This window comes from Cervus canadensis, chromosome 4 (assembly GCF_019320065.1).
Source record: "Cervus canadensis isolate Bull #8, Minnesota chromosome 4, ASM1932006v1, whole genome shotgun sequence".
In the NCBI taxonomy this organism is placed as follows: domain Eukaryota; kingdom Metazoa; phylum Chordata; class Mammalia; order Artiodactyla; family Cervidae; genus Cervus; species Cervus canadensis.
The window spans coordinates 84,226,747-84,254,157 of NC_057389.1; the positions used below are offsets into that span (position 1 = coordinate 84,226,747).

A 27,411-nucleotide genomic window follows, 5' to 3' on the forward strand; every position below is an offset into this window, starting at 1 on the left:
AAACAGACCTAGGTTATTAGCTGTGTGACCTCAGGGAAATTTCTTCGTTTCTTGGTTACCTCATCCAAAACTGTAAATACTACTACTGATCCCCTAGGACTATGGCAAAGATTAAACAAAGTAATGTAGGTGAACATTTTGGCACAGAGAAAAATAGGATTCCTACTTTTTAGAAGATAGTAGCACTTTTACTGAAATGAAAATAGAACAATACATATCTAGAAAGGATTTTACCTAATTCAAAATAAAAAACAGAGGGGGTAGTATGGGTACAACAGGTAAAGGCACTACAGAAAGAGGAAATGCTTTCCTAGGAGGAAAGAATGCAGTCTAATCTTATGATAAGGCTAAGGGAATCATTTATTTGATGAGAAATTTTTATTTCTGCTAAGTTGGTTCCTTATAATTAGGGGTGTATCCCTAAAGATCAGAGCTAAATAGCTTACAGTAAGAGAAAAAACAGGGGTGGGGGGCTTTCACACATTTTATTTAGAGTTTTGTTTAAGTATTTTGGCAACAATTCATATTTGCTGCTGCTGTTGTTTAGTTGCCAGGTCGTGTCCAACTCTTTTGCAACCCCATGGACTGTAGGCTGCCACCAGGCTCCTACATGGGCATGGGCTCCTACAGGTCCATGGGCTTTTCCAAGCAAGAATACTGGAGTGGGTGGCTATTTCCTTCTCCAGGGGATCTTCCCAATTCAGGGACTGAACCCATGTCTCCTGCATTGGCAAGTGGATTCTTTACCACTGAGCCCAGGAAAGCCCTATAATTCATATTACATAAATAAAGAATTTTTAAAAATACAAGTCTTTCTTTGATTTCTGAAAACAACCTGCCAGTTCTTGGACATAGTCAGGTAACTAAATCCAAGGAAGCAAACTGTTAGCTGTTTCTACTCATAATCAAAGTCTAAACAATTTTAACAATATTAAAAAGTTACAATTTACTATTCAGGGAATTGGCTGTCACTTGCAATAACTAGAATTTACTACAGAGACTAAGAAGTACATGAAATACTAAAAGTCTTTATCTATCTTACTGATGTTATTTAATATTACCTCTGCTTTTTAATAAGCAATAGATATGACACGGAAAAGCTATAACAAAGTGAAGTGAAGTGAAATCGCTCAGTCGTGTCCGACTCTTCGCGACCCCATGGACTGCAGCCCACCAGGTTCCTCCGTCCATGGGATCTTCCAGGCAAGAATACTGGAGTGGGTTGCCATTTCCTTCCCCAATAATAAAGTAAAGCTGGTAATAAATTCATGGTAACTAAGGTGAAAGCATATATAAATGAAAACTATACTAATGTTATGTACAACCCATGCTATGACATGAAACAATATCTAATTGGCAAAATATCCATGCTTGTTTGGAAGCTGAATAATAAAGCCTATTTGCGAACATGTCATTTCTCACCAAAACAGTCTCCTGAGAAGATGATGCAGTAACAGAAACAAGATAGTTTTGAAAAATTCCTCAGTAATTCTTGATACTGAATTTACTTAAAATAAATGTATATTTTAGTTTCAGAGTATGAAACTAAAAAGGCTGCATAAACATCAACAGTTTGCAAACAAAAATAATACCAATATTAAAAGCAAGCACAGAATGAAAGCTAACAATAAATGGAGAAGAAAAAAATAATTTCTAATAACCAAACAAGGCAATCTACTTCCAGGACTGTTACAATGAATTAGATACTTGACTGGGTAATCCATGATTAAAGAAAACAAAATAAAAGCTACAATTAAAAAAAAAAATAGGAGATCAGACTTCCTGATTTTCAGGTCAAGAATAAAAAGAATATGTTTTAATCTGAGGATATTATTCAAAATCAGTTAGACTTTCTTTTTCCACTTGTAATTTTCAGGAGCATTCTTTCATTTTAAAATTATGTCACGGTTAGGTATCTGGGGAATTACCGAGTCTTATCTCAGTGACTTATTCCTTCCTTATACTCAGTATCTTTACTCCACTTACAGATGTGGACACTCTCTCTCACAGTATTTCTATGACAACTCTTCGTGCTGCGAAAGTCAGAGCCAAGTAAGTGCCCATTCCAAAAAGTCCAGACACAGAGAAGCCACACTGAAAACTGTGGAATTAAACTCATGAAAAATTCTTCCTAATTAAAAAATATTCAAACCAAAAAAATTTTAAATACAAAAAACAAGGAAGCAAGCAAGAAATGGAAAATTTACCTATAAAGCTACTTAGAGAAAACCATAATCAACCTTTTTCCTTCTAGTCATTTCACAGTAAATAGCACAATTTATTTAACCAGTCTCTTGTAGCTGGACATCTCCCGAAAATTTTGCAGTTTTATTTTACCATGGATAAAGAACAACTAATAACGACAATGATCATTTTAATTTTTGGCCTTGCTGTGCAGTTTGCGGGATCTTAGCTCCCTGATATGGGGTTGAACCAGGGCCCACAGTCTCAGGACTGTGAAAGCGCTGAGTCCTAACCACTGAACCACCAGCAAATTCCCTATTCTTGATTATTACTGATGCAGAACATCTCATTCATGTTCTGTGTCTACTCAACTTCTACTGATCTCTGTGTGTGCATGTGTGTGTAGCAAAAGAGGTAGTCTGAATTCACCTAATGATTAAGTATCAAGAAATATGACATACATTCTCAAAAATGCAAAGTATCTAACCTAAAACAAATTCATTTTCCCTGCAAAATAGGGTCCAGTAGAAAACTGTTATGATTTCTACCAAAATAATCTGGTTTTTGGGGGTGGGGTATTTTTACAGCTGAAATTATTAGCATTATGTTTATAAGAGATGACCAGTTTAATATTAACTCCTGAAAGGCAGAATTCTATTCATATTTTATTCACAGCCAACAAACTCCTGCTGCCACAAGGGAGAGACTCAATAAATGCTTGCTGACTAACAACAAAAATCCCTCTGAGTTTAAGTAAAATAATTTTTACTAGATCTTTCATTTTGGAGGGGTCCTAATATAAACAAACAGTGCTTGAACACGCTTAAAAGACTGCTCCCAGCCAACTCAATTTCCATGCCTCCTGCTGTAAGCAAAGATAGACACCAACTGGAGTAACCAATTCCCACTTCCTGAAGGAAACACTATAGAGATGAGATATTGATTGAGATGCCTGACAACTGAATATAGCTAGGTGAAATGTGACAAACTAATTGCAGTCATGGTGTTCTTCGGCTTTTGATGACACATGTCACAACTGTGCCACCAAGTGTGCAAAATGAGACTCTGTTACAGGAAATGCATGTTTTCCAGATCAAACACCCATGGGCTTCTGGAAATGGAGCTCTGGGCATCACTCCTGAGATCTCCCTGCGTGAATTCTTCTCCCTTCTGAACCTCCATTCCTTTCCCTCAGCGTGTTCATGCAGACTTCTGGTCACCCCAAACCGTCCCCAATCTCTTCAGTGTGAGCTGGTCCCTCTGATATTGTCTTTATTGAAATCTCATTTGTGAGAAAAAGTTTATTCTTACATAAAAGTGTTTCCCATGCTGCTATCATACTATAATATGCTCAATATTAAAAGAATTTTTCTAAAGTTATGATTTTTTTTAAAGCCTCAAGGAGAAGAGTCACACAAAAAAGAATGACTAATAAATTTTCTAAAAACAAGAGACATTATGAACACAGCTCAGGATGTTTCAATTTTCTGTGAGCTCCAAATTAAATTAAGAATAAATGTGTTTCCCAGAGTTGAAAATAAAAACTGATGAAGCATTTTCTGATCAGGAAATTCCTAAGGATCTTTAAGTAAAAGTTAAGAGCTGACATTCACCTTGTTTCTATTTTTTCTTGCTGTTATTGCTATACTGTGTTGCACTGTCAACCCCAAACCACTACCACAGCTAAAAGATCTTAGAAGAGTAAATCTTACCACGTCACATGTCTTCGATGGCCCCCTATTATGACATGAAGTCCATATCTTTAGCATAATATTCAAAGTCATTCACTAACCTATCTATCATGCTTCATCATTAGTTATGCACTGAGAAACACAGTCTACCCAAATTTACCAAGCTTGTTTCTGCCTTTGTACGTATCAAAATAATTATCACACTATAATGGACCACTTGCTCATTTTCCGTTTTAGATGACCAGCTCTTACAGGGTAAAAACCTCGTTCTACTTTCACTATTTCTATCTCTGGATATTGTGCCTAATTTATGATAAATGTGTGAAGAATAAAGGGTTCCTGCTATGAATCCCCTCAAGGCAGGGACTACCTCTTTACTGCTCCGTAATTATCACCTGGCACAATACAAAGAACTCTTAAGAGACAAGCTCAGTATTTTCTTTAAATATGCTCTTTCCTTTCAGTGATTCTTTGCCTTAATTCAGCAAATACTGAGTGACAACTATGTGCTAAGTAATGTATTTAATTATAACTTTTCTGATTACTTTAGAAAGTGGACACTATAAAAATATACACAGATATAATATGTATTAGAGCAATTCCCAGTCATGACACTGGATTCATTTTATCAGTATTTTAAGAATTTAATCTGCATTTAAAATCCTGAGGTTCTACTCAGATTTGGCGATATTCTGTTTTTAAAACAGAAATAGATTTGATTAAAAAGGTTAGCTTTAGAATTCAAGAGGGGATAAATAGTGCAATAAAAGAAAGATTTGAAAGACAAAAAAAAAAAATAGTATCAGTGAATAGGTCTCAAGTTTTAAGATGTTCAAATTTGTAGATCACGGGACTGACACTGGACCAAAAATATACCAAAAAAAAAAAAGATTTCATAAAATAAAATGAACAGTCTTTTCTAAAATTCAGATCAAGGCTAATGGAAGACTATATAATCTAACAATGATAACTTCATGGAAGTGATGAGACATTTAGAATTTATTCTTACTTATTTATGGACTGCTTGTAGACTGCATGATGCAATAGCTGTATAAAAACTAAAAGTGACCCAACTTCCCTTTTTCCATAAAAAACTTCATAGTCAATAGGAAAATGCCTACATTACAGAGATTGTCATTACCTACCTAAATAGTTTTGGAGGCAAGATACTAAATCGTGTTTTATCCAAAATTTTCCTGATTTTGTTTCTTCCACCTGAAACAGTATTTGCTTTTATTTTCTTATTTCCTTTCTCCTGTGATGTCTGTTCAAGATCTCCTGGTACATCCTGGATTGAGTGTCGATTACTTTTTTTTTCAGCAATTTTGGGAATATGAGGAACACCAGATTTTTCTTGTTCAGTCCTACTAAGTAACTCTTTGAACACTGTGAAAATAGATAAAAAAAAAACTGTCATTTCTTCTCATTAGAAAGTTTTTATATCAACGATAGATTTTAGATAAACATAGTTGTTTTCTATCATCTGGCCTTTCATAGCCTTATTCATTAAATCCCACTGCATTATTAAATTTACACTCAGTCTTCATTAATCAGCTATATTCACTTTCATCTTTTATACCTGACTGTAATTCTGATGCTGATCAATAGTGATAAAAGAAATTCACTGGTGAAAACAAAAACGAAGTGGGCAGATTGCCAGCATGTTTCAAAAGTCCACAGGCTCCAATTTAGGTAATAAACAATATAATTGCTAATCAACCCAGATTTTATAGAAAAAGGTACTTAGATTCTATTATTTATATTTTATCCCTTATCATTTGAGATGAGATGTAAGTACTACAAGTCAGGCCTCATTTTGCAAACTTTAACCATCAAAATACAAAAAAGGGAGAGAGCCCTTCTGGACCTGCTTTTACCAGAAACAAATAATATTAAATTTTGTAATATATGGCAATTTCCTCAATGTAACATCTGTGAGACTTAAGTCACTCAGTCAAGTGAAAGTCATTAACGAGCATTTACTACAGTGGTCTGAAGTAAAAAACCAAGCATTTGTAGATAACTTTCTATCAATCCAAAGTCTGATGAGTTATATTTCATCCTCAAGGAGGGTGCAAGCACAGTGGAGAACTTGCCTTTCCAGCAATCGCTTTGCTGAGATCCAGTTTTTCATCTTATAAGAGGGCCTATACCTCTTGGGATGAGATAAAACAAAGATAAATCTTTATAAAGCTCTATATCTACAAGTTTCTGGTGTCTCATTTACCAGTTAGGAAAATCTATGTGAACTGCTTTTCATTAACTAATGTCACAATAGTTATTTTTTGGCTGTTCCTGTCCTAAATGTGTTCTCAAAGAAGACAGATCAACTGCTAGAGGGGAAGAAAAAAAAAATTAAAAAATGAATGCTAAAGTAGCAGACAACATTCCTGAAGACTGATGATACCTGGGAGGGATGGTGGCTGCATGCTTTTGAACATGCAGGTCTTTAGCCACCCAAGACTCAGACCTCGGCTTAACAGGAAGTATAGCTATGAGTAGTATGACTCTGTACCTTTATAAAAGAGAAGCTATAAATTATATAAATGTACCCACTGAAATCTCAAACATACGAAATTGTCATCTTTTCTGTTACTTCTGGAAAAAATCCATAGTTTCCTAGAACATCAAAGGACTTACTAGTAAGACACAAGTAAAGAAAGCCACTGACACATTACAACATAAACAGCTTGGTATTTAATTACTGACTTGACCATTTTAGAAAGTTTCAACCAGGATGTTATCACATTACCAAAGTACATTGCAAGCTTATGAAAAGCACATTTTCTGTCTTCAAGAAACTGGAAACCTTTAGGAGTCACCTTTCAAAGATAGGTCAACTTCTAGAACGAACACCAAAAAAAGATGTCCTTTTCATCATAGGGAAATTGGAACGCAAAAGGAGGAAGTAAAGAGATCCTGGAGTAACAGGAAAGTTTGGCCTTGGGAGTATAAAATGAAGCAGGGCAAAGGCTAAGAAGTGTTGCCAAGAGAATGCACTGGTCATGGCAAACACGCTCTTCCAGCAACACAAGAGAAGACTCTACACATGGACATTACCAGATGGTCAATAGCAAAATCAGACTGATTATATTCTTTGCAGCCGAAGATGGAGAAGCTCTATACTGTCAGCAAAAACAAGACTGGGAGCTGACTGTGGCTCAAATCATGAACTTCTTATTGCAAAATTGAGACTTAAATTGAATAAAGTAGGGAAAGCCACTAGGTCATTCACGTATGACCTAGATCAAATTCCTTACAATTATACAGTGGAAATGACAAATAGATTCAAGGCATTAAATCTGGTAAGACAAAGTGCCTTAAGAACTGTGGATGGAGGCTCATAACACTGTGCAAGAGGTGGTGATCAAAACCATCCCCAGGAAAAGAAATGCAAAAAAGGCAAAATGGTTATCTGAAGAACCTTACAATTAGCTGGGAAAAGAAGAGAAGTGAAAGGCAAAGGAGAAAAGGAAAGATATACCCATCTGAATGCAGAGTATCAAAGAGGAGCAAGGAGAGATAAGAAAGCCTTCCTAAGTCAACAATGCAAAGAAATAGAGGGAAAAAATAGAATGGGAAGATTAGAGATCTATTCAAGAAAATTAGAGATAGCAAAGAAACATTTCATGCAAAGATGGGTACAATAAAGGACAGAAATGGTATGGATCTAACAGAAGAAGAAGATATTAAGAAGAGGTGGCAAGAATACACAGAAAAACTATACAAAAAAGATCTTTATAACCCAGATAACCAAGATAGTCTGATCACTCACGTTGAACCAGACAGCCTGAAGTGCAAAGTCAAGTGGGCATTATGAAGCACCACTACAAACATAGCTACTGGAGGTGATGGAATTCCAGCTGAGCTGTTTCAAACCCTAAAAGATGATGCTATTAAAGTGCTGCACTCAATATGCCAGCAAACTTGGAAAACTCAGCAGTGGCCACAGGACTGGAAAAGGTCAGCTTTCATCTGGATTCCAAAGAAACGCAATACCGAACAATCTTCAGACTAATGTAGAATTGCACTCATCTCACACACTAGTAAAGTAATGCTCAAAATCCTTCGAGCGAGGCTTCAACAGTAAGTGAATGGAGAACTTGATATTCAAGCTGGATTTAGAAAAGGCAGAAGAACCAGAGATCAAATTGCTAACATCCGCTGAATCACAGAAAAAGCAAGAAAGTTCCAGAAAAAACATCTACTTTTGTTTCAACAACTATGCTAAAGCCTTTGACTGTGCGGATTACAACAAACTGGAAAATTCCTCAAGAGATGGGAATACCAGACCACCTTACCTGCCTTTTGAGAAACCCGTATGCAGGTCAAGAAGCAAAAGCTTGAACGAGACACGGAACAACAGACTGGTTGAAAACTGGGAAAGGAGTATGTCAAGGCTGTATATTGCCACACTGCTTATTTAACATATATTCAGAGTACATCATGTGAAATGCCGGGCTGGATGAAGCACAAGCTGGAATCAAGATTACTGGGAGAAATAGCAATAACTTCAGGTATGCAGATGACACTACTCTTATGCAGAAAGCGAAGAGAAACTAAAGAGCCTGCTGATGAAGGTGAAAGGGGAAAGTGCAAAAGCTGGCTTAAAACTCAACATTTAAAAAACTAAGATCATAGCATCTCATCCCATCACTTCATGGCAAATAGATGGGGAAACAATGGAAACAAAGACAGACTATTTCTTGGGCTCTAAAATCCCTTCGGATGGTGACTGCAGCCATGAAATTAAAAGACCTGCTCCTTGGAAGAAAAGTTATGACCAACCTAGAGAGCATATTAAAAAGCAGAGATATTACTTTGCCAACAAAGGTCTGTATAGTCAAAGCTATGGTTTTCCAGTAGTCATATATGGATGTGAGAGTTGGACCATAAAGCAGGCTGAGCACTGAAGAATTGATGCTTTTGAATTCTGGCGTTGGAGAAGATTCCTGAGAGTCCTTTGGACTGCAAGGAGACCAAACCAATCATTCCTAAAGGAAATCAACCCTGAATATTCACTGGAAGAACTGATGCTGAAGCTGAAGCTCCAATACTTTGGCCACCTGATGCAAAGAGCTGACTCATTAGAAAAGACCCTGATGCTGGGAAAGACCAAAGGCAGGAGGAGAAGGGGACGAAAGAGGACGAGATGGTTAGATGGCCTCATCAACTCAATGACATGAGTTTGAGCAAGTTCCGGGAGAAGGTGATGGACAGGGACACCCAGCATGCTGCAGTCCAGGGGGTCACAGAGTCGGACACGACTCAGCAACTGAAAACAACAATGCAGTTTTTAAAAAAAATTAACTTTAAATCACGTGGTAAAAATAAAAATGCTTTTTTGAGCTAAAGTCAAGATACTGATCCATTCCAAAAATATTTACTGACCTTTGAAGACTATGCTTGATGCCTACAGATTCTTTCAGTTATGAAACATACAATCAATGATAAATGGATCAGAGAGAACACAACTAGAGGAACTAGTTAAGACAGCAAGAAAAAGAAAATCTTCCTTCATTAAGTCATCATGTAAGAAGAGATCAGTAAAGTGAGTTGATTTTAACTAGGCAAAGGCAATAGGAGGAGTAATTCTAGGTAGAGGAAATCTCAAGTTTAAAGCATGTGTGGCAGAAGGAAAGTTCAAGAAAAAAGGTGACTGAAGAACAAGCTAGAAAAAGGGCCTGATAAAGGTACTGTAAGGTGTTTGAACTTCCTGTTAAGAGCAACAGGAATTTACAGGCAGCAGATATCTCTGGCTGCAGAGTGTATGTAAGGTGATTCAAGAGTGTACAAGGTAGTTTGTATCTTTACTGGACTTACGTATATAAGTAAAAATCTGCAACACATGCTTTGTAGATAAAGAAATGATTATGTTAAACTAAAAAAATAGTGAGGAACAAAAAATAATGGATGGCAAACAAACATAATTAGAAAACCATTAAGCATCAATATTAGATGATATATATGAACATAAGGTGAAAGTGCCCAAGAATAAAAGCAATGCTTAATAAATTTGACTATACAAAGACTAAAGATTTCTTAGTCTCTATATATATGTATATGTGTATGTGTATTTACACGCACTAGCAAAACAAATGAACATGGAAAGTCAAAAGACAACCTGGGGAAAATATGTGCAACCTTTAGACAAAAGAAAACTTTTCTCTACTTATTAGACATTCAAACAAATCAATAAAAGATGATTAACTCAACATATAATGGGCAAGTGAAAAGACTGTTTATAAAAAAGAAATGTTAGCACATAAAAAAGGTGCTCAACTTCCCTCATTATTAAAGGCAGCATATCAGAAACTAAAAAGTTTATTAAACCCACTGCAGAGGCATTCCTATACACTGATGAATGAAGTTTATAAATAGATTGGGGAACTTTAAGAAAGTAAAACCAAAGTAACTATAAAGGTAATTCCACTCAGAGACATTTATCTTATAGCTATATCTACATAAACATAAAAGATAAATACAAAGGATATTTATTACATCATTGTAAACAGCAAAAACTATGAACAATCCTAAAACATCCAGCAACATGAAATACCAGATCAAAAGATTATGGTAACAGTGTGATGGAATTTGATGCAGTAACAATTACAAAAGAAATAAATCAGTACGAACTACTGTGGAAAGGTATAACACACTGTACACACAATATGGTCCCACTGGGTGTCTGTCTTTAGTATAATTTGTAAAACATGCATGTATTACTTTTATTAAATAATTAAAATGCTAAGCATAAATTATCTGAGTGGTGGGATATTTACAGATGTTAGAAAGTTGCAGAAAGTAAGGAACAGATGAATGCAAACTTCAGAGCAGGAAGAGGGTAAACAGAGATTGCCAGCTGTTTTCTTCTCTGGGGACATTTGCTGAGTCTAAACATAAACAGGAGGTGAGGACCAGGGAGAGGGACTCCTAGAGGAAAAAGAAGTTTTGATGGCTGCGAGTAATGGCAAGAAAACTGGAACACAGAGAGGCACCAAAGCAGTGTCACTTCTCTTCAAGAAATATCTCTATTTTAAGACAAGGTATGAGGCTAGAAATTTCTTAGAATTTCATGGTACTCAGGAAACAAAGTCACACAACAGGGAGAGACATCCAACAAACACAAAACAGATTAATTGGCTTGGGGTGGGAAGCTGAAGAGCTAGGCTCAAAATCTCTGAAGGAAAGAATTATAAAAAAGGAGACAAAGCTACCAGATTCTGAATCAAGAGACTGGAGGTAGGGAAGTGGTTGGGAAGACAAGGGTGAAAAAGCAGAGTGACATTTTTCAGTCTCTGCTTAGAGACCAAGTTCCACTAGAGAAGGGGCCTACATCAAGCACATGACGAGTCTGTTGTCAACCTGAAACCAATGGACACAGCCTAAGTAATTCTGCAACTCAGCCTGACCCGGCTCAATTCCCCTTACTCTATGTGATTAAACAAAGGAAATGGCAAATCCTATCTGTGAAAAAAACACGAACTTTACTAAGGTTTCTTTATATAGAAAGTATAGCATACAATAAAAAATTTTAAGATGCAAGGAAAGAAAATAGCCAGAGGGAAAAAGAGAGTAAAATATAATCCATATGTTAGAGTTGATACACGAGGATTTTATAATCTTTACATTGAAGAACACAGAGGAAAAGAGATAAAATGGATGAAAAGATGAAGTGCAACAAAAACTGGAGTTTATAAGGGAGTCAAGTGAATATTCCAGAACTGAAAAATATCTAAAATTAAATTCAAGGCATGCATTTATCATTAGACTGGGTACAGCGGAAAACGGTGTAACTTTCTTAAACACAGGTCATTGGAAAATATCCAAACTGAAACACAAAGCTAGTTAGAAAGAACAGAACAGAATGTAATAAATAGTTGGGACACAAATATTCTATCATATAAGTGACTGATTTCCCACATGCAAAGTAAAGAAAGAGGGGCAGTAGTAATTAATAATGGCCATGAAATTTTGAAAACTGATAAGTAACATCAATGCAAAATTCAAATGCTGAGGAAACCCTATAAAAAATAAATACAAAGAAAACTGTAACAAGGACTCCTTGCTACTGTTAAAACTGTTGAGTCCTATTTGCAACCTATGGACAATGTGGGTATTTCTGCTTAGCCTCCTGTGAGTGGTGGTTTCAGTGTTTAATTTTCAAAGCCACTGCAGTGCTATGCAGATGTGTCCACTTTGTACCACCTAGTGGTCAGGCTGGGACCTGAGTAGGTAGAGGTCTGTTTGTGCGAGTTCTCAACGTCTATGATATGCTAAATACAATCAGATTCATGTACCTATAGGACGTGGGTGAGCCTAGGATTTCATAAACAACTTTATGGGACTGCTTCCTTCATGTCAGTTATCAACCTGGTACACTTTCTAGTTCCTTAGGCCTCCAAACTGTCCACTGCAGTGCCTCAGGGGCCAAGTGGAAGAGGACAGTGTGTGTGTGGGGGGGTGGGAGCAGTGACATTGGCCTTGCTTTCTTGAAGCCAGGGCTCCACTAAGGGGTGAGGAACGTTTTGTGAGTCAATGCCACTGGATTGCCTGGAGGCTGGGGCCTGAGAGAATGGGAAAACAAGAGTGCAGGAAAAAAAAAAACCAACTGTGGGAATTTTCTAACTCTGAGCTTTAGGAGTTTCCCTTCCCATCCCTTGTTAGGCTTCTTCTCGGTCCTTTTTGGTCTGCGCTATAATATTCACATCCAGGTTTCATGTTGCCTTGAGTATAGCCCTGGGGAAAAAACATCCTTTTCGGGGGGAGGGTACAGTCTTAGATGAGTGGTAAGGGATCAGACACATCCAGGTCTGTGCTTTTAGCAACTGCAGGATTCCAAATCTTTGCCCTTTTCTTGGGAGTCTACTGCCAAAAAAAAAAAAAAAAAAAGGCTCAGTCTCTTAGTCACTTCCCCTGTACTGTACTGGTAAATGCTCTGTAGCAGATAATGGCTCCAGTTTACCTCACTGAGGTCTAATTTCTCTGTTTAATAACAGGTAGCTCTTCACTAGCCAGCCCTTTTAGTTGTTCTCAGTCAATACCAGAAACAGTAAATTGACAAGTTTTTTAAAATTAACTTTGCTCAGATTACAGGTGGCTCTTTGAATTGGGAGTCACGTCCTGATTTTTCTTCTGACATGGCCTCTGCCATTGTTTTTTAAATACTTTCTTCTTCATATTTTCTTTTAGATCTCTTGGAATAGTACTCATTGCATTTTGTACTTTTTTGTTCCATAAAGGTGATTTCTTCAACTTATTTTTTCCTTCTACTCAGTGTTTGTCTTTTTTACTTAAAATATGTCTCTGAATACTTTAAGACTTATTTTCCTCAGTAACTGTCTTTCATGGTAATGCCAGAGTTACTGGGACTTTATTCCAGGCATCACAACCAGACTAAAATACCTCATTTCAGCAAATGTTTTACTTATATTCCTTTGAGATACTCTTCGGCATTTTGCATGGTGAGAATGTTAGCTGACTACACTCTGGCTGGGGCAAGTAGGGAGGTCTTGAGGGAATGGGCCACCTTCTGTAGCACCACGTAACTCATGCTCTGCAACATTCAGTTTAGGGTTCTTTGGGCAGTTGTTTCGCATTATTCAAAGAGTTCGGAGGCTGTGGTTTCTCTTCCTCTTGCATCCTGCAGATCAATTTTCTTTCCCAGGATCTATGGTGTTAACCACTACATTATACTATCTCTATGTTTTTATACACAACCGCATTTGATACTAGTTAATAATTATTATATGCCAGGAACAAAAAAAGTTTAAAGATACTGATTTTTTTAAACCTATGAAACAGAGCTGCAGAAACGGAATTGAGAAACTAATTTGCTTTAAGTGTCAGAATAACCTCTGCTTCCATATTTTTCAAAATCAGAATCCTTTCAGTTTAACCCAAAAGTTGGTATTTCTAGATACTAGCCCAAAGTCTAGGAAATTCAAAAACAATGAATTTTTAGCATAGGTTTACTATGCTAAAAATAAGTGTGCTTATACAATATTTGTAAATTGCTAATAGACTGTTATATGCCAGCTTTAGCATGACATCATTTAATAAAAGGGACTCAAGTGAAAAGAGGAAAAACACCAAATGTTTCATTTTTCACTATGACTAAGTACAGTATTAGGAGAAGCCAAAGTGGGGGAAAACATACATGCACACTTTTCCATAGGAAGAGCTTTTAAATTCAACTCTTATTTCTCAAAATTCAACCTAAATAATGTAAATAATTTTTTTTCTTCTTACTACATCAGTTCATTTCAGTTCAGTCACTCAGTTGTGTCTGACTCTTTGTGACCTCATGGACTGCAGCACGCCAGGCCTCCCTGTCAATCAGCAACTCGCGGAGTTGACCCAAACTCATGTCCACTGAGTTGGTGATGCCATTCAGCCATCTCATCCTCTGTCGTCCCCTTCTCCTCCTGCCCCCACCAATCCCTCCCAGCATCAGGGTCTTTTCCAATGAGTCAACTCTTCACATGAAGTGGCCGAAGTATTGGAGTTTCAGCTTCAGCATCAGTCCTTCCAATGAACACCCAGGACTTACCTCCTTCAGGATGGACTGGTTGGATCTCCTTGCAGTCCCAAGGGACTCTCAAGAGAATTCTCCAACACCACAGCTCAAAAGCATCAATTTTTCAGCGCTCAGCTTTCTTCACAGTCCAACTCTCACAACCATACATGACCACTGCAAAAACCATAGCCTTGACTAGACGGACCTTTGTTGGCAAAGTAATGTCTCTGCTTTTTAATATGCTATCTAGGTTGGTCATAACTTTCTTTCCAAGGAGTAAGCGTCTTTTAATTTCATGGCTACAATCACCAACTGCAGTGATTTTGGAGCCCAGAAAAATGAAGTCTGACACTGCTTCCACTGTTTCCCCATCTACTTCCCATGAAGTGATGGGACCGGATGCCATGACCGTAGTTTTCTGAATGTTGAGCTTTAAGCCAACTTTTTCACTCTCCTCTTTCACTTTCAACAAGAGGCTTTTTATTTTTAGTTCCTCTTCACTTTCTGCCATAAGGGTGGTGTCATCTGCATATCTAAGGTTATTGATATTTCTCCCAGCAATCTTGATTGCAGCTTGTGCTTCTTCCAGCCCAGTGTTTCTCATGATGGACTCTGCATATAAGCTAAATAAGCAGGGTGACAATATACAGCCTTGACGTACTCCTTTTCCTGTTTGGAACCAGTCTGTTGTTCCATGTCCAGTTCTAACTGTTGTTTTCTGACCTGCATACAGGTTTCTCAAGAGGCAGGTCAGGTGGTCTGGTATTCCCATCTCTTTAAGAATTTTCCGCAGTTTATTGTGATCCACACAGTCAAAGGCTTTGGCATAGTCAATAAAGCAGAAATAGATGTTTTTCTGGAACTCCTTGCTTTTTCAATGATCCAGCAGATGTTGGCAATTTGATCTCTGGTTCCTCTGCCTTTTCTAAAACTAGCTTGCACATCTGGAAGTTCATGGTTCATGTATTACTGAAGCCTGGCTTGGAGAATTTTGAGCATTACCTTACTAGCGTCTGAGATGAGTGCAATTGTGTGGTAGTTTGAGCATTCTTTGGCATTGCCTTTCTTGGGGATTGGAATGAAAACTGACCTTTTCCAGTCCTGTGGCCACTGCTGAGTTTTCCAAATTTGCTGACATAGAGAGTAGAGCACTTTGACAGCATCATCTTTTAGGATTTGAAATAGCTCAACTGGAATTCCATCACCTCCACTAGCTTTGTTCGTAGTGACACTTCCTAAGGCCCACTTGACTTCACATTCTAGGATGGCTGGCTCTAGGTGAGTGATCACACCATTGTGATTTTCTGGGTCGTGAAGATCTTTTTTGTACAGTTATTCTGTGTATTCTTGCCACCGCTGCTTAATATCTTCTGCTTCTGTTAGGTCCATACCATTTCTGTCCTTTATTGTGCCCATCTTTGCACGAAATGTTCCCTTGGTATCTCTATAATTTTCTTAAAGAGATCTCTAGTCTTTCCCATTCTGTTGTTTTTCTCTGTTTCTTTGCATTGATCGCTGAGGAAGGCTTTCTTAACCTCTCCTTGTTATTCTCTGGAACTGTGCATTCAAATGGGTGTATCTTTCCTTTTCTCCTTTGCTTTTCGTTTCTCTTCATTTCGCTTCTCTTCGTTTCACAGCTATTTGTTAAGGCCTCCTCAGACAGCCATTTTGCTTTTTTGCATTTCTTTTTCTTGGGGATGGTCTTGATCCCTGTTTCCTGTACAATGTCATGAACCTCTGTCCATAGTCCATCCGGCACACTGTCTATCAGATCTAGTCCCTTAAATTTATTTCTCACTTCCACTGTATAATCATAAGGGATTTGATTTAGGTCATACCTGAATGATCTAGTGGTTTTCCGAACTTTTTTCAATTTAAGTCTGAATTTGGCAATTTTGGCAGATCATGTGGTTCATGACCTGAGCCACAGTCAGCTCCTGGTCTTGTTTTTGCTGACTGTATAGAGCTTCTCCATCTTTGGCTGCAAAGAATATAATCAATCTGATTTCGGTACAGTACTTGAAGTGTGTTTTGATTTTGTAATTATTTGAATTCAGCAAGTCTAAGTTTCTGCTTTTAACTTAATCTACTATTTGGGTTTTTTGTTCTTTTAACTTTTGAAAAAGACTGCAACTTGGTTAGACTTCACAGGATTTTCTCTCAAATTTTGAGAAGGGCAACAGTAAAAACAGTATAACAGTTGGAAACTATCAAAGACAATTTAAGAGTCTTCATGTAGTAAGATGTTTTTCTGGAACTCTTTTGCTTTTTCAATGATCCATCGGATGTTGGCAATTTGATCTCTGGTTCCTCTGCTGAAGAGAGTTCCAGAAAAACATCTATTTCTGCTTTATTGACTATGCCAAAGCCTTTGACTGTGTGGATCACAATAAACTGCGGAAAATTCTTAAAGAGATGGGAATACCAGACCACCTGACCTGCCTCTTGAGAAACCTGTATGCAGGTCAGAAAACAACAGTTAGAACTGGACATGGAACAACAGACTGGTTCCAAACAGGAAAAGGAGTACGTCAAGGCTCTATATTGTCACCCTGCTTATTTAGCTTATATGCAGAGTCCATCATGAGAAACACTGGGCTGGAAGAAGCACAAGCTGCAATCAAGATTGCTGGGAGAAATATCAATAACCTTAGATATGCAGATGACACCACCCTTATGGCAGAAAGTGAAGAGGAACTAAAAATAAAAAGCCTCTTGTTGAAAGTGAAAGAGGAGAGTGAAAAAGTTGGCTTAAAGCTCAACACTCAGAAAACTACGATCATGGCATCCGGTCCCATCACTTCATGGGAAGTAGATGGGGAAACAGTGGAAGCAGTGTCAGACTTCATTTTTCTGGGCTCCAAAATCACTGCAGTTGGTGATTGTAGCCATGAAATTAAAAGACGCTTACTCCTTGGAAAGAAAGTTATGACCAACCTAGATAGCATATTAAAAAGCAGAGACATTACTTTGCCAACAAAGGTCCGTCTAGTCAAGGCTATGGTTTTTGCAGTGGTCATGTATGGTTGTGAGAGTTGGACTGTGAAGAAAGCTGAGCGCTGAAAAATTGATGCTTTTGAGCTGTGGTGTTGGAGAATTCTCTTGAGAGTCCCTTGGGACTGCAAGGAGATCCAACCAGTCCATCCTGAAGGAGGTTAAGTCCTGGGTGTTTGTTGGAAGGACTGATGCTGAAGCTGAAACTCCAATACTTTGGCCACCTGATGCAAAGAGTTAACTCACTGGAAAAGACCCTGATGCTGGGAAAGATTGAGGGCAGGAGGAGAAGGGGACGACGGAGGATGAGATCGTTGGATGGCATCACCGACTCAATGGACACGAGTTTGGGTCAACTCCAGGAGTTGCTGATGGACAGGGAGGCCTGGCGTGCTGTGGTTCATAGGGTCACAAAGAGTCAGACACAACTGAGTGACTGAACCGAACTGAATCAACAGTTTGACACAGAAAGGCAGAGTACATTGCTATTAAAAATCAGTAATTCACTGATTAATTACTTCAATGTTTTACCTTGTTCATTTCCACGAAACAGTTAACTGGCAAATGATACTGCTATTTCACTAGAAGTAGACTGATTTGCACATTAGCAGGAAGAAATAAAGCCTATGACTTCTATTTTTCATTGAGTATTTCCAGGCGAAGTACAGTACATAATACTGAGTAGACATTTCACAAATGACTAAGTTGTATACTTATTTTAACTATGATTTCAAAATAATTAAATACATAAAAAATGAAAATTCTAGAATACAGAATATTATATTCAAACATTAAAGATCTTAAAATGTTCAAAAAGCTTAGATAGGAACATGTTTTAAGTATTTTTACTATCCTCCTTATCATTGTTGACTTTTTGCTTTTCTATTACCAAAAAAAAGGGCTCAAATAGTTTTTTACAACAAAACTCACCAAAAATGTTGGTCTTCACAGTAAGTGCAAGATGAGTATTATTCCTCAAAATTTCAAGGGCCTTCACAAACGTTATATTCTCAAAATTTTGTCCATTTACTTCCATTATCTTGAAGAAAGTGTTCAAAAAATACAAAGAAAGACAGAAACAGTATCAGTTATTTCTGCAGCCTTAAATTTAATGGTGAAAAAAATAAAACTTAAATAAAATGTACCTATATGTGAACAATAGTTATCTGTGAGAAGTGGAATTACTGTCTAAGAGCTTTCCTCTATATTGTGGTATTTTCCTAAATCTCTACTATAAACATTTTTTTCAGTTCATTTCCTCTGGGATAATACTGGAAAAAAATTTAAAACATAATGTTTAATATATGAAGGGAAAATTTCAATTGTGTCAGATCAGTTCATAAAAATTATCACCTGTGTGTGTGTGTACACAAATTTTGGTGAAGTATTCTACATGCAAATTTATTGCATTTAAAAAAGAGGTAAATTCATTTAAAAGTGGTATTCTAATTATAGCTAATATCATTTCCTGCCACTGACTGAATCAGGCAGTCAAAAAGCACCAAGCACAAGAGTTATGGGCTCTTGTTCCATCTGATATTGTTGATCATTCATATCAGGGCTTCACAAACCTGGCTGTACCTCAGAATCATCAGGAGTTTATTCAAAAAGTACTGATTCCAAGGAAAAAGGATAAAGAGACAAGACATGATGAGGGGAAAAAAGGCAGCATGGAGGATAGATCTTGAGGGCTGACAAAGAGATTTCAAAAGGATAAAAAAGAGTGAGGAAAAAAAAATATTAGGAAAAGAAAAAGAAAAAAAAAAAATCACAGAAGTTAAATTTCCAGAGTTTAAAAAAGTCTTCAGTCTACATACTGTCATGGATCATCTAGTATCAGGGAATAAAATAAAAAGATCTAGTTTTTGTTTTTAACAGATCACTTGAATATTCTGAATTCTAGGGACTTAGAATACTCTATAAGCATCACTCTTGGGGATTTGTGGAGGTGGCCAAAGGCACCTAGAAAAGAAACAGAATGGTTTAGACTTCTTTGGGACCATATTAAGATGATGTGATACCTTTCTATGATATCAATGTTCTGAGAGAAAAATGACTGTGATCAAAGATTTTTATACTCCACTGAACAAAGATATCATTAGACATACAAGGGACACAAAGCTAGAGTACTCCTTTGCCCTTTCTGAAAGAAGTCCTAGAAAAGGTAAGAAATACTGGAAGACAACTGTGAAATAAATAAAAATAATGGCACCATATGGCATAGACGAAGTAGAGGTGATCAATGAAAGCAGTAAGCAGGTGCAAAATGATTCTTAGTAATAAGCTTATGAAACTTAATGCAAATGCCAAAGTACTCTTAAAAAAGAATATTCACAATATTAAAAAATGACTTATAAAAGTCATAAAAAATGACTTATTGAAAATCTCAGATAATTTCAACCATAATTGGAAGGCCTGAGGGAAAAAGTAAAATAACGATAAATTTCTCTCATCTCTCAGGAATGAAACCTCTGGAGTATTCTTTTCTTTTTTCTTCTATGAAGAATGAGATTCTTAAACATGTTTACCAAAAAATACTTGACCAATAAATATATGACTCCAAATTCCTAGCAACTAGGTATTCTTAATGAGTAGTCTGAGTAAAGCCCAGAAATCTCTATTCTAAAAAGCTCCCCTAGAGGAAGAACAGTATCATTAAAACTTTGTGTCAGAGTTTCTTTTTAAAAATTATATCATTTATTCTTAAATTTTAAAGTATTTTATTATAATATGTGATTAACTTATATCAGTTTCTTAATTCCCTGCACTACTGATACTTAGACACTGATATTTGGGCTGGATAACTGCCATGTGGCTGCTTTGTCACGGGGTGTTTCTGGCTACTCAGCAGTATCCCTGGCCTCTATCCACTACATGCCAGTAGTAATTCCCAAGTCATGACAATCAAAAATAACTCCAGACATTACCAAATGTCTCCTGAGTGACAAAATTACTGCTGGTTGAAAGCCACTGTTCTGAAGTGCAGAACTTTTAATAACGTGAATGCATGCCTGCTTGCTTGATTTATGTCAGGCCATGTGGCATGTGGGATCTTAGTTCCCTGACCAGGGATTGAACCTGTGCCCCTTATAGTGGAAGCACAGACTCTTTTAACCAGTGAACCACCAGGGAAATCCCTGTGAATGCCTTCTTAATTAAAAAATAAAAAACACCATGGTTTGGTTACAAGTAAAATAAAGTCACATTCTAAATGCATGCATAAACAAACAAAAATTTTTAAGTGGAACAAAGTCAGCTTCCCAAATGATTTAGTTAGAAGAAAAACCACTCTGGTGTACATGAGATTTTGAGAGCTTTGTTCAAAATACAGATTCCCAGTTATTAACTCTGCAGAATGTGATTAGTATGATCACTAAGACTGAGGTAGGTCTAGGAACTGTATTTTCTTTTAGTAACAAAGTTGTCAGCAATTTCATTTTTGAAAATATATTGTTCCATAGTTTACTAATGCCTCCATGGAGAGAATAAATCCCTATCTACTTACTCCCTGTATTTCCCCTTCCTTTTCCTAATCCCTCAACCAGCTCACTCTACTTACGGATGTACCGAATAGTTTTGTTACCATGTGAACATTGTCTAAAACAAAACCATCATTTATGGTAAATCTTTGGCCACTTAATTTTAGAGTGGTATGGACAGAAGTGCTTACTCCTTTAAAACATGCAAGGGTGCTAACTCTCTTACTGATCTTTCTGGAATACTGTGAAGTTGCCAAATGACAGAGTTTTCTAATACTTGGAGGATGGGCAGGACCATTCAGATTGACATGCTACCAGGCTGTTTCTGGACATGCTATATTAAATTTTCCATTAGGAGTAATGGATATATGACAAACACATTTTAAAAATACACCATTTAAAAATACCACCTCTAAAATAAGGTTTCAAAAGTATTTCCTTAAATTGATCATGCTTACTAGAATATTATATCAGAAAAGTAGCACTCCTATTACTTATAAAAAGGCTTTAAATGGTTGTTATTTACTTACTTGATCACCACGTTTCAGTCCCGCATCAGCAGCTTTGCTACTAGGTTCTACGCTTTCAACAAAAATACCAAATCCCTTCTCACTTCCTCCACTTAGACTGAAATGCAGAGGTGACTCCCTGGAAGCCTTCTGCAGCACAACCTGTCTCCACTTAGCCTTTGCAGCACATGCAATATTCAATAACCGGAGATGACCATTCATTTTCTACAAAGTAGAAAGGGGTAACATATATATAAATGTATATTATCTATTCCTATAGGCTTTAAAAAATATAACCTAAAGTTATCAGAACTAGAGTAAATAAAGAATATATAAGTACGGGTAAATAAAACTGAAGGAGGGAAACGTTCCACCCTAGAGCACTCTGAAGAATAAGATCCCTTAATATGGTTTTTTAAAATTTCTAGGTAATCACAAGTTAGAGAAGATTTCAAAGCGGTGTCTTATTGAGACAGTGATGACATAAAAAATTTCTTCATTTTCTGAGTCTAAGTAACAATAAATTCTGTATTACCATCGTGCTTATCTCCTAGCTATTACATAAAACAAGAATATTTTTAAACTTTTATTTAAAACCTTAAAGGACTTCAACCACCTTCCCAAACATTGTCTAATACTCAGACACATGCAAGTCTCCATCTCTTTCAGAAATATTATTCTTATAATTTAAATCTTTCTGTATTATTTTAGATCTTCATTAAACTCAGTAATATTTTAACTTTCAAGTTCTAGTATCGGTTTAATGTATCAGCTGAGAATTCAACTATTCTCAAATAGTGTAGTAAATAAATTTCATGTCCATAACAAAAAGCTAAAGTTTTTCTCAGGATAGAAACCAAGTTTTACACCTCTTCTGACCCTATGTAACAGCTTGGAGTATACAGCAGAATTCAGTAAATATTTGATGACTGACTCGATTACTGGGGGAAAAAAAATCCCATGATTGCAAGATAGTTTCTATTTTTCATAAGCAAGCCCCTTGAATATTTACATAGCCAGCAATGGAAGCACCAAATGATGTTGGTGAGCCTCAACAGGCCTCTTAATCAAGTTCCCTGTTCATTCTCCCCATTTTGCATAGAACAGATGCGCTGCTGAACAGGCTACAGGAACCAAGAGGTAAGGAAAGAGACAAAACAATCTGAAATTTCCCCTTCTTTATTCAACTTAATCCACTTCTACTCTGTAAAAGTTCTTGAAAAACTGCCGTGCCAGGTTTTGTTTGCAGATTCTTATGTTCATAGCTCACTACAACCCTCAAGACAATCCCAACAGCCTAGAGGCTACTATCTATAAGACAATGGAGGCATACAAGGTGGGACAATCTTTCTAAGTTCACATATCTACCAAGTGGTGAAGTCTGAATGTTGTTAATTCAGGCGATCTAACTCCTGAGCTGCATTATTATTTCCTAAAAACTCAAGTTGCTTCGAACAGACAACTGAGTTGCAGTTCAAAGTTTTTATATCTAATACGAAGAATAAAATAGATTTATAAGTAGCTACCATGAAAGTTAAGACCTTGAGGGTACTATCTGAGGTGTTGTATATTAAAAATAAATGAAATCACATGCAGAAGGGAGACTCAGAAAGTCTAATGTAGGTCTGATAAATATGTGTATTTGAATGCCTAAATCAGTGAAGACTCTGGAAGAAGCATGACCTTTGTTTGGGTTGAAGTAGCAGAGGATGAGCCGAAGTCTAGAATACAGATTTGAAAGTTCGCACAACACAGGAAAAGATGAAAGCTATTCTGAGTTTTTGCAATTCTTCAGCAGGGGGACAGAAGAGATTGGTAAGAATCCCCAAACCCTGAAGAAGATAAAATTCTGAGCCTTACTGTATCTTCCAGATTTTTTTCAAATTCCTCTAGAAATCGAGTCATAGCAGGGTCACCTTCAAAATCATTGAAATGATTATTTACCCATAATAATACAATCCGTGTTACCTGTGGAAACATGGAAGAGGCAGCATACGATTATATGAGAGAAATTCTTCCTGCAAAAATAAAGTCCTAAAAGCAAGTCCTAAACTGAGGAACAACTGAGCTTTATGGCTAAGCCCTTTGCCCACCCTCTCACATGTGAAAGGCTCATTCTAACAGAGAGGAACATTTTAGTTTGAGCTTTTGCTTCCTTATGTAACAGAGAGAACCAAGACTCTGCTTTCACTGAGAAGACAAGCCTGTATGCTAACATGTAAGTAGTACATGGGAAGTGTATTTTGAATACTATCTTAAAAGGCAAACTTCTAAGGGCAGGCAAATGTCAAGTATTTCTTTAGCTGAGACCATTTCACCAAAATTGTAACAAAAATCTGAAACCTCCTTCGTAAACACTGTAATTTTCAAAGTTGTGAATTAATTTATTACTTTGTTAACCTGTACTACAGATTAACAAAAAGGTTAAAAACAAACAAATGGATGTTCAGTTAAATAATGTGCCTACAGCAAACTCTACTCAATGCTCTGTGGTGACCTAACATTGGAAGGAAATCCAAAAACAGGGGAGATATATGTATACTTATATCAGACTCACTTTGCTGAATCAGTACAGCAGAAATTAATACAACACTATAAAGCAACTATAGTCCAATAAACATTTAAAAAAATTAAGAATATTAAGAAACATTCTGAACATTAAGAAAACACACACGAGCCAAGATAAATCTAAAGAAATACACCAGATTTTTCCAAAATCTAAAAAAAAAAAAAGTGCATAACAATACAAATAATTTAAGTCATACGCTTTTAAAATTGTGGTAAAATAACACATAAAATCCACTATTTTAACCATATTAAAGTGTACAATCCAGTGGCATCTGCCCCATTCTCAATTGTGTACAGTCATCCCCAAGCTACCTAGTTCCAGAGCACTATCACCACCACAAAAGAAAATCCCACTCCCAATAAGCAGTCACCTAACATTGTGCCCTCTTTCCAGCCCAGAACAGCTTCTATTTGCTTTTCTGCCTCTGTGATTTGTCATACAATATGTGATCTTTTATAACTGGCTTGTTTGACTTAGTACATTTGCAAGGCTTATAACATGTTGCAGCATGTAACAATATTTCATTTTTTTTTTTTTTAATGGTGGTGGTTTAGTTGCTCTGTGTCCAACTCTTGCGACCCCATGGACTGTAGCCCGCCAGGCTCCTCTGTCCATGGGATTTTCCAGGCAAGAATACTGGAGTGGGCTGCCATGTCCTTCTTCAGGGAATCTTCCCGACCCAGGAACTGAACCCAGGTCTCCTGCACTGCAGACAGATTCTTTACCAACTTTTTTTTTTTTAAGAGGTGAATAATATTTCATTATGTAGTATGCAATATTTTGCTTATCCATTCATCAGTTGATGGGCCATCATCAATAGTGCTACTATGAACACTTGTTTACAAACTTTTGTTTGCACACCTATTACCTGTTTTGGCTATACACTTCAGGAGTAGAACTACTGGATTACACAGTAATTCTATGTTTAACTTTTTGAAGAACTGCTGAGCTGTTTTCCCTAGCAGCTATACCATTTTACATTACTACAAACAATGTATGGGAATTTCCTCCACATCAACATCCTCAAAATCCTTGATATTTCCTTTTTAAAGTCATCTTAGTAGGTATGAAGCAGAGTATCACTGTGGTTTTGATTTGCATTCCCCATGACTAATGACACTGAACACCTATGGAATGTGATTGCTGGCCATTTATATCTCTTCTTGGGAGAAATACCTATTTGAGTTATTTGTCTATTTTTAAATTGTATTGTCTTTTTGTTGTTGAGTTGTAAGAGTTTTTTTTATACATTCTGAATACTAGACCCTTGTCAGACATATGATTTGCAAATATATTCTCCTATCCCATGTGTTGTTCTGTTTTTCCTGATAGTTCCTTTAATGTGAAAATGTTTTAATTTTGATGAAATTCTATATATCCATTGTTCAAGTCTGTGCTTTGCACTAAAAAAACCTATCACTTAATCCAAAGTCATGTGTTATTTTTTTTTAACTCCTTCTTTTCTTTGAAGAATATTATAGTCTTAGCTCTTACATTAAGTCTCTGATCCATTTTGAATTAACACTGAATATGGTATAAGGTAAAGGTCAAACTTCATCCTTTTACACATTGAGCTGTCCCTAAGTCATATTTTTGTTCATTCTCTAGCATGCCTTTATTTCCTCAGCAATCTAAGTAACTATATATAATTTCAAAAGCAAGGTAAAGGCAAACCTGTAGTTGTGGACACTTACTGTATCTAATTTATTTCCTTTAAAGTATAACTCAGAGCTTCCCAGGTGGTGCTAGTGGTAAAGAACTCACCTGCCAATGCAGGATACAAAAGAGATTAGGGTTTGATCCCTGGGTTGGGAAGATGCCCTGGAGGAGGGCATGGCAACCCATTCCAGTATTCTTGCCTGGATAATCCCAGGGACAGAGGAGCCTGGCAAGCTACTGTCCACAGGGTTGCACAGAGTTGGACAAGACTAAAGCGATTTAGCACAAACTAGAACTCAGAAAGATATGCCAGGCAATTATGGCTCTACTTTTATTTTTCTTAAAATAACTAACTTCCTATTACTGAGATGGTTTTTCGGTAGTTATGTACCAGCAAGCTGAATTACTAGTTTTTCCATGAAATACTAGTTTTACTAGTTTTTACTAGTATTGAAAAGTATGAACACTCCATAAAAAAATTAAGATAATCTACTTAAACATTAAATGCAAAAAAAGAAAAAAAAAAAAAAACCCTCACTGCCACATCTAAATGCGTTACAGCAGCGACAAATTAAACTCAAAAAGATAAATTTTAAAATGATTATAAAGTCTTTAACTCAGAAAAATCAATGTTTTTCTATTTAGATTGTTTCTAAGCCCTCTTGAAAAAATGTACTTGGTGAATATTCTTTCTAAACTTTTGCATGTTTTACTGATCTCCTCTGAAACAACCAAGTATTTTGATAAAGTGCAAGACTGCTGCTGCTGCTAAGTCGCTCCAGTCGTGTCTGACTCTGTGTGACCCCATAGACGTCAGCCCACCAGGCTCCCCCGTCCCTGGGATTCTCCAGGCAAGAACACTGGAGTGGGCTGCCATTTCCTTCTTCAATGCATGAAAGTGAAAAGTGAAAGTGAAGTCGCTCAGTTGTGTCCAACTCTTCTCGACTCCATGGACTGTAGCCCACCAGGCTCCTCCATCCATGGGATTTTCCAGGCAAGAGTACTGGAGTGGGGTGCCACTGCCTTCTCCAAAAGTGCAAGACTACTATCCTGCATTTTCTGAATTTATAACTACACCACAGCCTGATTTCAGTGTCTGCCTTTTAGAAGGCAAAATAATCCACTTTTTACAAGCTATTTTGTCATAAAAGTAACCAGATATGTCTACTGATTCACTAATTTTTTACGTGAATTGAATCTTATCAAAATAAGCATTTAATTCGTCAACTGCAAAAGGTTTTGGGGGAATATAAAGGTTAAAATCACGTTCATGCCCTTTATAAAACCAACCTTATCCCTTAAGCTGTCAATTTTAAACCATTCCAACAGTTTGGTCCCAACATCCAAAGGACTTGGAAGAAACGTTCTATAAGTTAATAGGAAATCTTCTATATAAGTTGGGTCCACAATGGAATGCTCTTCTATTAAATGCATGATGAGACGCTCAGGTGTTGCCTAAAAATCAAAACAAAGGAAGAATTAGAAAATAAAAAAGTAACTAAGGAACCGAATAACTCCTATTGATTACTTCCCTTTGTAGTTCCTCGACTATAAAGTCCTCAAAGTAAAGTTTCATCTTTAAAACTCTCAGCACTGGAAGTAGGTGGTGTCTCTAGGATGTACTCCATCATCACTCAGAAGTTTAGAGAGAGATAAGGCAGAGGAATCAACACGCACAACAGCATTACCTTGGCTGGTAGCTGTTTTATCCATATTTCATTATAGCAATGGGGGGATAATATAATGACTACCTTGAGTAAAGAGAAGGAAGAGGGCCTTCCCTGGTGGTCTAGCGATTAAGAATCCA

The 27,411-nt window shown here is 36.8% G+C and overlaps 1 protein-coding gene across 5 annotated transcripts in view; it reads right to left on the bottom strand.

Moving 5' to 3' along the window:
- RAPGEF6 (Rap guanine nucleotide exchange factor 6) overlaps nucleotides 1-27,411 on the bottom strand; it is a 236,880-nt gene that overhangs the window by 51,884 nt on the left and 157,585 nt on the right. For all 5 annotated transcript variants that reach the window (XM_043465975.1, XM_043465974.1, XM_043465973.1 and 2 more), the window contains 5 exons: nucleotides 26,895-27,059; nucleotides 23,237-23,344; nucleotides 21,398-21,601; nucleotides 18,319-18,427; nucleotides 5,021-5,261 (listed from right to left, as the gene is read on the bottom strand). In XM_043465975.1, coding sequence (XP_043321910.1) covers nucleotides 5,021-5,261; nucleotides 18,319-18,427; nucleotides 21,398-21,601; nucleotides 23,237-23,344; nucleotides 26,895-27,059 — 827 coding nt within the window. The remainder of the gene's footprint in view (nucleotides 1-5,020; nucleotides 5,262-18,318; nucleotides 18,428-21,397; nucleotides 21,602-23,236; nucleotides 23,345-26,894; nucleotides 27,060-27,411) is intronic.